This window comes from Dreissena polymorpha, chromosome 14 (genome assembly GCF_020536995.1).
Source record: "Dreissena polymorpha isolate Duluth1 chromosome 14, UMN_Dpol_1.0, whole genome shotgun sequence".
NCBI lineage: Eukaryota > Metazoa > Mollusca > Bivalvia > Myida > Dreissenidae > Dreissena > Dreissena polymorpha.
The window spans coordinates 24841788-24854927 of NC_068368.1; the positions used below are offsets into that span (position 1 = coordinate 24841788).

Below are 13140 nucleotides of genomic sequence, written 5' to 3' on the forward strand. Positions count from 1 at the left end.
GGCAGCAAAAAAGCACCAGATTATCTGCCTTAAATCTGAGACGATATGTTGATGTATTGGAATTTCTCATAAATAATGTGTCCCATAGTTGTATAATTGTATAGTTGCATGCATGAGTGGTGTCAATGTCACAATACTAATTAAAGCCTATAATTTACTAAAACAATTTGAAGTTTGATGTGTGTTTTTTTTCAAGATCTATATATATATACATATATATATATATTGTTGTTGAAAAGTTAACATGCAATAAGTTTACTGTAATTAAGAGACAAATAGTTTTACTGATTTGGTTGGATGCATATATGCAGATATATCATGGTTTGTGCAGAGGACAGTAGCAAAAACAAGAGCTGTCTCTGTAGGATGACATACGCCCCCGATAAAAGCTTTAATAGAAGTTATGAGCATTTTTCAAAACCTAAACGCTGACCCTAAGTTCAAGGTCAAAGGGGTCAAAATTTGTGTGTGTATGGGAAGGCCTTGTCCATATACACATGCATATCAAATATGAATGTTACATCTGAAGCGACATAGAAGTTATGAGCATTTTTTCGAAACCTAAATGCAAAGTGTGACGGATAGACAGACGGACAGTGCGATCACTATATGCCCTCCTTTGGGGGCATAAAAATGTGTTTCACATTGTTTTGGTAAATTAGTAATGTACAAACATGTAGTTAAAAGAACAGAATCATCAATTATAAAGTTGTTGATTATAAAGTGTTGCTGGCATATTTGATGTATTCATCTAGCTATAAGAAGGTCCCTGTTTTATCCCCACTGGCACCGAGTGAGGGTTCTCAAAATCTTTAAACAATATGAATAACTACATATAGGGTCGAGAGCCTTGTTGATATGGGGGCTAAACACCTGAAATCAAAGCGACCCAGGTTAAAGGCCGAGGCAAAATAAATAAACCAGAGGCCGCATGAGCCTGCTATACTCTGAACAAATATTGTTTCTTCTCAGAAAACTGGCTTAAGTGTCTTACTAAGCTTTAGACTTTGAGTTTCAGTGCAATCTATCTAAAATAAATTGGTCAAATTAAATAATAATTTGTAAAAAATAAACATTCTGCACAAATTTAATAATTTACTTTACCTGTGTGCATGAATCATTTCAGTCTTGATGGTTAGTGAACTATGTCAAAAGCACCATAGCTATGAAACACTCGTATTTTGAATATTGCAATGTTCCACAGAAATGATGCTGATGATAATTCTACACGATGATGAATTACTAGATATATTTCTAAATTCCATTTCCACCAACAATTCGGTTATTCCACTACCAGTTCAAATGCTTCGTACACAGTTGAAAATAACACTATTCCACTCAACAATCGTGACACATGTACTCAATTTTTCAACTTTTCGCAATTAAAATTGTCTCCTACTGTTATTGTTGTTGTTGTACTTTTGAAAGTAGTTCGAAAGATGGCGACCATTAACCCAGAGATTGATTTATGAAATAAATCGTCTGCTGATCCAGAGTGATGGGCAATAATGCGTTTCAGTTCCGACAACCCTTGCCAACCCGTGTTTCCCTAGCCCCTGTGTGCGTGGATCCTGTTTCATAGGCAGCGGAAACAACCCCGCATTCTTCTGCGTATGTCCGACCGGCTTCACTGGGCTGCACTGTGAAATAGGTGAGTTATCTAACAACAACCATTTGTAATAATAACGAATCTTCGATAATGTGATTGGTTATTAACATACAGAGATAAAAGAAAAGTAAACAACGGATGCGTGGTCTATTAATTGAAAAGAAAATAGATCTTTTATTTATATAAATCGTTCCCTATTTTAAAAACACATACAACCTGCAACTTTCATCAATCGAACGTTTTTTAATCAGCAGAATAAATTCTTCGAAACAAAACTAAAACTTTCAAAGCATATTTAATTGATAATATAATTGACAACTAGAAATCAACCCGTGTTCCCCCAGTCCCTGTGTTCATGGGTCCTGCTTCAAAGGAAGCGGAAACAGTCCAACGTTTTTCTGTCTGTGCCCGAGTCAATTCACCGGACTGCACTGTGAAACGGGTGAGTTATCTTAAAAGTATACAAATATGATATGTGTGGGAAATTATAATACTTAAGTCCATGGGCCATTAACATCGTAAGGCTAGATCAAACGATATACGCGTATTGTATTATCTGAAAAACACATTAGAATTTTATTGAATCTGAAAAACACATTAGAATGTTATTGAGTTGTATATGTACGTGCTATCATTCTAAAATCCAAAGCGTTGAAAATCTTACTATACAAGCCATCGAGATCTTTAACACTTCATGTGTAAGTTGATGTAGAATATGTTCGTAGAAAACAAGACTAAGATATTTTTTCGACGAATAACGAACAAGCAAACAAATTATGAAAAGCGACAGGTGTTTTAATTAAATCTCAATTTGGAAAAAACGTTCAAGTTCAAATCTTAATGTCATTTCACCAGCCTATTGCACATGTGTATGTATTTATCAAAACCAATGTCACTTGAAATGCCGCGTTTTAATTAAGATGCGCTGATCAGAACTTATTATTTTAGTCATTACGACAACAACTGCAATTTCAACGACAACGCCTAGTCAAACAGCAACAACAACAACAACAACAGGTCGGTTTAAGTTTTCGTTTTCTATTTAATATACGCACAAAAATGATGATCAAAATTTTAAGAAGAGCAACGCAATATGTTCTCAAATATCAGTTTAACAAATACAATCTTAAAACAATGTATATCCTATTTCTAAACCAACTTTCTACTACATAGTGTTTCTGCTGCCAACCATACTTAGGGGACACAAAAAATTAAGTCTGGAATTTGTATGAAAGGAATTTATTGGGCTTTTTGCTTAACCTGAGTATTCAGTGTTTGTGTTCATGGCCGATAATGTTGTAACAAATAAATACTAGTATCCATATCCTTTATCTGAAAATATAATACAAACAAACCTAGTTTGATCAATTATTAAACCAGCATAATTATTTAAATGAACTTAGAGAGATGTGAACTGGAAGATAAATTAACACTATTTCTATTCAGCAACCACGACCCCTGTCAACCCATGCAATTCAAGCCCCTGCGTGCACGGAACGTGCTTCATTGGAAGCGGAAACAGCCCATCTTTCTTCTGCCTGTGTCCAAGCGGCTTCACTGGACTGCAGTGTGAAACAAGTGAGTAACCACTCGTGATTGATAACTTTAAAACTCAAATGCATATATTGTAATAGTCTTTTTAAAATGCTTATTTATGGAAGTACAAATTCCAAACAATTTTACCACACGCACACCCTGTCAAAACTGAAATACCGGAACCTAAATACCGTTACTTGTTACCAACGAAGCGTTTTGTTATGTTTCAGTTTTTCGCTCAACTTCGTCCACAACAACGCAAACAACACCAACATCAGCAAGTACGTAAATATTTCATTTAACGTTGTGTTCTTTACTTTCATCACATATAAAACTATTCAAAACCAAAACAGAAAAAATACTATATTTAAGTTTAATAAATGACAACACGTTAAAGTTATACTCTGAACACCTTATGAATCAGATGCTGTCATCTACTGTCATTTTAAAAATCAGAGACAAATAATCATGCGCTGCTTCCCAATATGGATTAATAACGCGACGATATATTTATTAATAAATCATAGCACATAATATATTATAATGTTATATATCATGCGACTTTTTAAGCTGACAAGTCTTGCGCGCTTGATATACGTTTTTTTTTTATAAAAGTATCAAGAACACGGAAACACACTACAATCACTCTAAGCGATTTCACAAGTCAAAAATGGTATTTCATATGTAAAAGATTGCACATACAATTTTGTTTTAGTAACAACCCTTTCAAATACTTGCTGGACTCGAAAATGTGTGCGGGAAACTTGTTGTATAGAGACCGGAAATAATCCGGCTTTTTGCATGTGCCCGAGAGGCTTCACATGCTTTCAATCATTTGTGTCGTTTTCTGAGAAAACTGGGCACAATGCATGTGCGTAAAGTGTCTCCCTAGTGTTTTTCCCAGGAGGGCAAAGGGGCATGGCGCATTACTTTCAAAAAGGGCATTTTAGCGCGCAGTTTAGGCAAAAAAGGGTAAAAACGTTCCCCGAATTACGGGGAAACATGTAATCGCATCACAAGCAGTTGTGGAAAAAATAACATATAAACAAGCACATTTACTGGTAATAGATGTATTTAACTTACTATGATTTATATTAATATATTTACCTTGCAATGTACATTTAAGTTCCATGCTGTTTCAATAAACTGTACAGCACGACAAACATAATAAAGCTATATATGCATATGAATCTGATTATACACAGATCCACTAACATATAAATGAAACCATGTTTGTCTTATTCCATTTTCTAACAATAATCTTGACAGATGTTTAAAATAACATTGCGAGTAAATTGATCGCTAACAATATGCAAACACTCGTTTCCGTGACATACATCCACCGAGTAGATTACAAATAAATAAATAATGTTGTTGCTATCTAAAACATGTTTATGCATCGTTGATTATCACAGACATTTCATTAATTCCTTCTTAATGTATAATCCCCATCGTTAATTCGATCGTTTACGACGATATTTGCCATTTTTGCCGAGTCACAATTTAATTCTGTATAGTCCGCCATTTTGATAAAATGTCAAATGATGTAAGCGACAGGTGCGCATAGCAACGTTAAATCGTATACGCGATTCGCATTTTGTTAAATTAGTGTACGTCTCAGTAATTATTTCAATAATTAGATCTAGTTATCTTAAAGACGAAAACGGTAAAGAATAAATTTGTTTGTGATTTTAAATGTAATTATGCGTAAAAATATATATTTTGATATAACTGAATAATGCATGCAATGCACAATTGCCACGAGAATAACATCGGGTTTTTCATCAAAAGTCTCCGAAGTAATGATTTTATCGTGGAGAAGAACACATTGCCGACCGAAAAGTGCGCTTGGTATAATAGCCTCCGGCATTATCGATTGATACTGACACGGGGTTATTCACGCATGACTAATTAACAGCTTTGGAGCAGTCAGTAAGACCTACCTATAAATCGAGCACTGTAATAGATTAAATCTACTCGATTAATATAGTCGATTAGACGTTGACGTCTCTCGAGTAAATCAAGCACATTCGGAGCGTCACAGACTATCAAGGAAGCTGATTTTGCGGACCAAGTTAGATCGTAAGGCAATAAAGATGTTCGATAAGGGCGCGAGGCGAAATTTGCCTTTGAAAAGAAGGGCGCGTGGCGAAATTTGCCTTTAAAAAGGGCAGAGTGGCGATCCGGGAGGGCGGCGTGGCTTTTCGCCACGCTAAAACGGCCTGGGAAAAACACTACTCCCAGATAAGCCTGTGCAGTTCGCACAGGCTGATCACGGACGACACTTTCCGCTTTATGGTATTTTACGTATAAAGGAAGTACCCTCTTACCGAAAATCTTGTTAAGGCGGAGAGTGTCGTCCCCTGATTAACCTGTGCGGACTGCACAGGCTAATCTGGGACGACACTTCACGCACAAGCATTATGCTCAGTTTTCTCAGAACGCGACTCATTTCAATGTGTATCGTGTTTACATCATGTGTTGACGATGAAGTGACAACGAAGTAAAATCTCTCTAATAACTATATCCGTAAGTATCGAAAGCAATGATTTTCTGACGATGATCTTGTGTGAATGTGTTTTGGAGTCCTCCTATGGTTGGACGTTGTATACATCTGGAAACAAATATGTATGTTTCAGTCATGACAAGAGCCTCTGCAACGACCTCTTTGAAAACAACACCAACGTCAGGTGTGTATAAGCCAGGTCTTATGATTACGTATTAACCTTCTCTCCACGCCCCTCCTATATGCACAATTTATTTCACAAAGCCATGTGGCTATGAACAAATTCAGACAAAAATGATTTCACTATGATCACACTTCCACCATGCCCTTTTACCACCGTTGGTACAAAGTTTATACATGAATATAATCATGTAAAAACACAAACCCACATTTTCGCTCGGATTCACATCACAAAGATGGATACAGTCGAACACACTCAATCGTGCATTTGAAAATCGCGTTTCAAGACAGTCCTTGATCTTTCCAACAACTGTGAGGTCAACGGTGATGGCAGCGTCCACTATCGATACAACTGTGGGTTTATTTGACACTGACACACATAGATCGAGGTATCGCTTTAGCGATCTTGTATATGTATGGTCTTCTCAAGGAGGTCCCATGTGTTCCCTCAAAAATTAGTCGAATCATTCAAATCACTCTCAAATAAATCCTTTTCCTTAACCACCTTTTCGAAGTATTTTTGTGATTTGACTAATTTTTGCCCGATCCTGTATACGGTACTACCATTATGTATGTGCTCGTTGAAGTGGAACTAGAAGTTCAATTTGAAGTATTATATACACATCTGTAAAATAACAAATCTCTATAGTAAACACCCCGCTTAGTTTCCTGTAAAAACAATATGCCAACCCCCAAACCTGACTACGTTGCTGTCAGTCGAGAAGCGACATCTAGGGACACAAATACCGTATGCTGCAATCCAAAATACAGTGGTGGTGTGTAACCTAAATGACCTTATACGTCAGACGAAGGATAAAATCCGAAGTGTTCACACTGCATTCATCAAAATGGCTGCGCCCGCAAGTGGCAGGAGTTTAGCACGATTCTCGAAGATTTATCGATGTTTCAATGGAGAATATGCAAATTCGAGGTATTGTTTACTTCATTTGTTAATGATATTCTTAAAGGACAATATATAAGACGATTCGTTTCTAATTTACTTCGTTAAGTGTTAATCGTTTGTGTCGCGAAATTGCGTGAAATATTGCGACATTTTTCCCCGTCAAGTTTCTATTTTTTAACAAGCATTATTCGATCGCAATAAAGTGTGTGGTTCTCCTTTCTCAAAATGAAATTTTCTAATAAAAGCTAACCATTAAGTATTTACACTAATTGTGGTTATATAAGGATTGATTATTTCCAGAACGACTAGTTATGAAACCAACTAACCAAGGTCATAGCATACATATACTGCAACACGGTTGACTCGCCGTACTTGAGGATTATTCACTTGTGTCTGGAAACGTTCTTCATATATCAGATAAATGATTTAAAGGACAATCATGTTTAACTTAACTTTATTGGACAACTGTCTTTTATGACGAAAATCCTTTAATATCAACTGCCGTAAAAACAAATCCAACACCACTGTCCGCCATTGTTGTTTATTTTTTCTCCCAGTTGATTCGTGGTTAGGTAATTAGTTTAAACAGCACCAATTTTAAATTAAACATGCATAATCAAAGCTCTGACATACCATTTACAGTAACAATCAATAAAGTATATAACAATTTAAATATATGGAATTTAAGACATCAAATAAAATAAATAGCTCAGATATTTTCAAGCAATGTCGTATTTTTTTGTTACGACAATTAACTGAACTATAACAATTCAAATATTGTTGAAGTCTGAGTTTTAAGACATTTAAATACCAAAAATCAATTATAATCTGTAGCGAGAGATGTTTTGTCAGATTTGACAAGAAGGTCACACAGGTTTGTTTATAAACAAAATCCAGAGGGCGCTAATGAAATACCACAACTCAACCTGACCCGCGAGTTAACCGGGTTTGAGTATACATTTAAAATAGATAGATAAAATAAGTTTGTTTAACATGGTTGTCACCCCGTTATGCAAATTTTGGCATCCAAAAATTAGTCCACAGAATTGTCCTCCCCTCGGACTTATCAACCACAGCATTGCATTAAAGAAATGGTGTTGATTCCTAAAAAACTTTTTTGCACATGAGGTTCATCAAGGTATTACCACAGCATATATATCAATATCCATTGTGCTGACTTTCCTCATGGTAATTTCAACTTTTAATCTAACTTATTTGTTAATGATTCTAATGATACATGTTAATACTATATAATGAGCCATTCGTTCACCAGGGCTTGACACTAACTTTTTTACCTACTGACCCAAAGGACCACCAGCTTTCAGAAATTACTGGTCCTCCAAGATTTTAAGTGGTCCGACACTATCTATGTTATTTTACCTAAATTTCAATTAACTTTCCGGACTATCCACAATGTATTGCGCATTTATATAAAGAAAACTATACTATCTACTGAACTATCTCTCATCCGTTTCGTATTTGCTGTACTTCAAGCTTCTCTTCATTAGTTTTAGGGTTTTTAGGCGGAGATAACAGGTTCAACCACCCCCGGAATGAAATTCCACATCGTGAAAACTTGTTATCTTGAAATACGCATGTTTATTCTCCGGCAATATAAAAACATTTTTCGGCGCTCTCCAGTGTAAATTCGCACGGTAAACAAAGTATATTCTGATGGTACTAAGATCGATAAAATGCTGATTATTGCTGCTTTTTCAAAATAATAAATACCATTCTGTTAATTTCTCAATCCAAACGGATCGGATTTTATGTTAATTTGTGTATCACGGCGAAGTCCAGAGACATTTGCGTAATGCAAATCGATTTTTTGATCCGACAACAGGTTTATGTCATCCCGGCATCTAAAAAAATTTCCAATATGTTGCTATTTTTCATCCCGGTCTCGAGTCGGCCCATAAAATAATGATGAAATTATCAGTTTATTATGAACATATAAAGTTGTTTTATTGATGAAAACGGCTTTCCACCAGTATTTCACAATAAGCCGGCCAGGATTTTTAACTGGTCCGACGGATAAACCAAATTTCTAGTTTTACTGGTCCTCCGTATTTTTTACTGACCCCGGGTCAACAGACCACCGTTAGTGTCGAGCCCTGTTCACTGGCATAAAATAATAAAAACAATTTTGTTAAACAGCGGTCAGAAACAATAAGGCATTTGTAAATAATACACTAGCGACCTCATGTTGCAAGAAATTGAAGAATTATGTTGTAAAGTATTAAATGATCTGGCATAGAAAACATACCTTGATTCATTTATCAATCCAACCAAAGTCTCTTTTAAAGTTTAGCATTAAACAATTGTGAGGTCACCCTAATAAAGGTGTGCATTATTTAATTGTCTGACATTTTCAGTCACACACATCTTACTTAAAAAAAGGTTTTTTGCTGTTGAATTTGTCACAATTATGAAGTTTAAAATAGTTGTTTTGTTTTTTCTAGCCCCCTTCTGCAAAGGTTTTGCACCACATCAACACAGAACAACAAACCCGCACCAGAAGTGAAGGTGGAAAGCGCTGAAGGACCTTCTGTCTCAGATTTGGAAAAGAAATTTGTTGAAGAAAAAGAAAAATTGGTTGCAGAAAACAAGAAACTTAAAGAGGATCTAAGTGTTGTAGATGTAAGAGTTTATTGAGACATGTTTGTGGTCATTAAATCAATACAGATTATGTTTTATTTAAAGTAATAATTGGTAATTTACCCTTTCCCACTCAGAAGCAAAGTGAAAATGGCTATGTGCAAACAGCATTAAACCAGAACAGCCTGCAACTAACTCACAGTCTGTTAAGGTTTTGTGCTGTTTGCTACTCATCAGTATCTTAGGGTTTGAAATGAAGCCTTTGAAACTTGAATATAGTAAGAAAGGTCTTTAATTAGATGTAACTTTCTATGGGACTGCAAATGCGTCAAAATACGTTTCTAAGTGGTAAAGGGTTAAAGATTCAGAAATTGAATGAATGGCTGTCAGATCGGTATCTCAGTGGTCAGTCATTTCATAGAATTTAAAAAAAGTACATTAATCAAAGATATAGTTTGACACTACAACTTCAGATTAATTTAATAAAGAAGGTAAAATCAGATTTTGACATTGACCAAATAGAATTCGCCTTTCTGAGCACTCTCTACTCTTTTTAGTTAAATGTTTGTAACAAACTGTCATTTTTATTGTATGGAAATTTAAAGAGGGATGACATTGAAATTGATGAACTGATAAACTTGAAGATTTTGATTCTCCTTTGATTTCAAAATGCAGTGACAAAGATCCTGCAAAGTAATATACATTTGTTTCAATGATTTTATTTGATAAATGGTATTGTTTTAAATGGTATTCTTTTTTCAAGGACAAGTACAAGAGGGCCTTGGCAGAAATAGAGAACACTCGAATGAGGATGAAGAAACAGATTGACGACATGAAACTGTTTGGCATTCAAGGATTCAGCAAGGACCTCCTAGTAGTGGCTGATATTCTTGACCAAGCAATCCAAAGTGTTCCAAAGGAAGAACTATCTAAGAACGAGCATTTGAACTCCATGTTTAATGGACTCAAAATGACCAATGAGCAGTTGCTAAAGGTCTTTGGGAGGCATGGACTTGTTAAGATTGTGCCCAGCGTTGGGGAAAAGTTTGATCCATACATTCATGAAGCCTTGTTTGAAGTGCCCAAGGGGGCCGATAATGAAGGAGGGACTGTTGCCCTGTGTCAGAAAACTGGGTTTAAGCTGCACGAGCGCACCCTTAGACCAGCAACTGTAGGCGTGTTCAAGTCCTGAGTTGATTGATAATTGGGAGACCATAATGTGACTGTCCTAACTATAAAAACAAATACTGAGAAAATGGAATTAACCCTTTAAATACAAAAAAATGTTATTTTGTATATTCTGAGATATTTGTTTATAACGTATAAACAGCAGGTACTCAGACATTCATTCAACATTGGACCTTCAAAAAGTAAACAAAAGTAAAGTTTTCAAAGGAGTTCTTTGTAAAATCTCAATTCTCTTAATCTTATGGTAACTGTACAGAATTGTTGAAGAATGTGACTCATGAAACAGTTTCACTTCACCTTGTTGACATTGAGGTAACTGGTATGAATGACGTAGGTTGTTGTATACTTAACCCTCTGATCTTGCTACACATGTATTAGACCGTACATGTAACAGTATGAAGTATTAAAAAATTCATAAACATATTTGTAAATGTGAACATTGAAATGTTTGATGTAGAAGAAAAGGCATAAACTTAAAATGAATGTTTACCAGTGCTCTCTGTTGTTCAATGTTCATCCATACAGTGAAAATGATACTGCAACTTGTTATTATGATATCATATAGATAATAGTGTTTATAATATGTTGGATATCGTTTTTGCATCTGTTGCTCATGGTGAGTATAATATACTGGCCATGTCATGAGCAAAATGTCCCCCAAAAAAACAATTGTATTACAAATTATAGATGCTGTTGCACCCACTTCTTATGATGATGATTTATACAGTGTCGTTTTATTCTATAGATCATATTCATGACGCTTGTATTCTTTGAATAGTTCACTGATGATAATGATGATGATGATGATGATGTGGATACAGTCAAGAACGCTATTATTCCTGGGGTATAGCACTGACGTGGATGATACATAGTTTTCCTGTGCTACTTTGAGTATTTTGTCTGTGATGTCTGTTAATTGCGACTTACAGGGAGTTGTGGCGATTGTGTTTTTAGTTGCTATAAATAGTGATGAAATAAAGCTGTCTATATATAAACAGGTGATTTGGGCAGGTATTCATGAATTGTAGAAGAATCTACTTTTAAGAAGAACTAAGGTGTTCATTTCGGATTTAATTTTCCCTGTGAAGTCCATTGTTTGCTGCTTATGCCATAATAAAATCTGTAACATTGTAATATTTATTTGTTACAAACATTGTAATATTTATTTGTTAAAAAACATTAAAAATATGCAAACCATAAATACTAAGTAGTCAGAGAATAGAATTTCGTAGAAATAAGGGATTATTAAAGGGGCATTTTCAGTTTTTGGAAAATTAACAAAATAAAAAGAGTTTCGGATTCGCAAATTTGCGTTGAAGGTATGATATTTGTGAGGAAACAGTTATACTGAACATTTACCATGCTATAAAATATCCATTTTGTGCATCTTTTGACGATTTAAAAACCTGAAAATTATAAAGTGTTGCATCGCAAAATGATTGAATCATTTGGAGAGTTCTGTTGTTGTAGTTATATTTTGGAACACTACAAGTATTGCTTATATAATATATTAAATACATCCATTATTGTTTGAGCACAGATGGCTGAGTGATCTAAGCGATAGACTTTTACTCCAAGGGTCAGTGGTTGAGCCCAGTTGAGAGTTACTTTTTTTCTTTCTTTAATTTTATCTGTTTTTTACTGGAGCTTTTTAGATCCAATGTTTACATTTAACAATATAAAGCAGTAAATGACAAACTTCAATAATCTGCCAAAATCAGTGAAAAGGTCCCTTTAAGGTTTCATAAGAAGCTTTATGTATAGCTAAGATGGAAAACTCAAGTTAAAAATTTCACCAAATTTTATTGATTGGATTGGTTAAACTTTCCTTTACTGTAGAACACTTCTAGTTATATGCAATATATACATTTGTATGGTATAAGCCAATCTACTTTTCATCACAGAGTCCCTAAAAAGATATACAGGGCGGTTAAAACGTATTGCTTCAATTGTTACTATAAGGTTTTGGCAGGGAGTCATGTCGGACATTTTGGAGTCTTGACCCTCAAACTCATCCACAGTAGTTGTCTCTAACTGTCTTACCTCAATTGGAAGACATCCGTTGCATCGTCTTTATTATGCCCCCCTTCGAAGAAGAAGGGGTATATTGTTTTGCTGGATGTCGTTCGGTCTGTTTGTAGACCAGTCCATTTCCGATCAATAACTTGTGAACGGATTGACCAAATGGCTTTATACTTCCCATTTGCATTGGTCTTTGCCAATTGATCATCCCTATTGAGATTGGAGTCACTAGGTCAAAGATCAGGTCACTGTAACATTAAGAGTGAAAGTTGTTTCCGATCAATCACGCGTGAACTGCGGGACCGATTGGCCTAATACTTCTCATGTGCATTGGCGTTGGACAGTAGATGGCCCCTGTTGAAATTCGGGTCACTAGGTCATGGTCACACTAAGTGTGAAATCATTTCCAATCAATAACTCGTCAACTGATTCACTGATTGGCTTGATACTTCGAATGTGCATTTGCCTTGGACAGAAGATGACTCCTATTGCAACTGGGGGTCACAAGCTCACTGTCACAATAAGAGTGAATATCGTTTCCAATCTATAAATCGTCGAATAATTAACCGATTGGCTTTATACTTCACATGTGCATTT

The 13140-nt window shown here is 35.4% G+C and overlaps 3 protein-coding genes across 34 annotated transcripts in view; 2 read left to right on the forward strand and 1 right to left on the reverse strand.

Moving 5' to 3' along the window:
* The window catches only part of LOC127858832 (transforming acidic coiled-coil-containing protein 3-like), a 164936-nt gene that overhangs the window by 64713 nt on the left and 87083 nt on the right, over positions 1-13140 (reverse strand). The window lies entirely within an intron of this gene.
* The window catches only part of LOC127858831 (neurogenic locus Notch protein-like), a 43523-nt gene that overhangs the window by 11445 nt on the left and 18938 nt on the right, over positions 1-13140 (forward strand). For 2 of the 3 annotated variants that reach the window (XM_052396123.1, XM_052396124.1), the window contains 6 exons: positions 1520-1651; positions 1932-2051; positions 2558-2626; positions 3056-3187; positions 3376-3426; positions 5785-5835. In XM_052396123.1, the coding sequence (XP_052252083.1) occupies positions 1520-1651; positions 1932-2051; positions 2558-2626; positions 3056-3187; positions 3376-3426; positions 5785-5835 (555 nt within the window). The remainder of the gene's footprint in view (positions 1-1519; positions 1652-1931; positions 2052-2557; positions 2627-3055; positions 3188-3375; positions 3427-5784; positions 5836-13140) is intronic. The other variant, XM_052396125.1, reaches the window with a different exon arrangement.
* On the forward strand, positions 6597-11016 carry LOC127858837 (grpE protein homolog 1, mitochondrial-like). The gene is made up of 3 exons (XM_052396158.1): positions 6597-6762; positions 9198-9375; positions 10097-11016. The coding sequence occupies exons 1-3, from the start codon at positions 6680-6682 to the stop codon at positions 10523-10525; spliced, it is 690 nt and encodes a 229-aa protein (XP_052252118.1). The 5' UTR covers positions 6597-6679; the 3' UTR covers positions 10526-11016.

Bases quoted from the DNA above. Each gene is read 5' to 3' on its own strand.
- LOC127858837 (XM_052396158.1), top strand. From the start codon at position 6,680: ATGGCTGCGCCCGCAAGTGGCAGGAGTTTAGCACGATTCTCGAAGATT. The intron at 6,763-9,197 runs GTATTGTTTACT...TGTTTTTTCTAG, and splicing joins GGAGAATATGCAAATTCGAG to CCCCCTTCTGCAAAGGTTTT. The intron at 9,376-10,096 runs GTAAGAGTTTAT...TCTTTTTTCAAG, and splicing joins AGGATCTAAGTGTTGTAGAT to GACAAGTACAAGAGGGCCTT.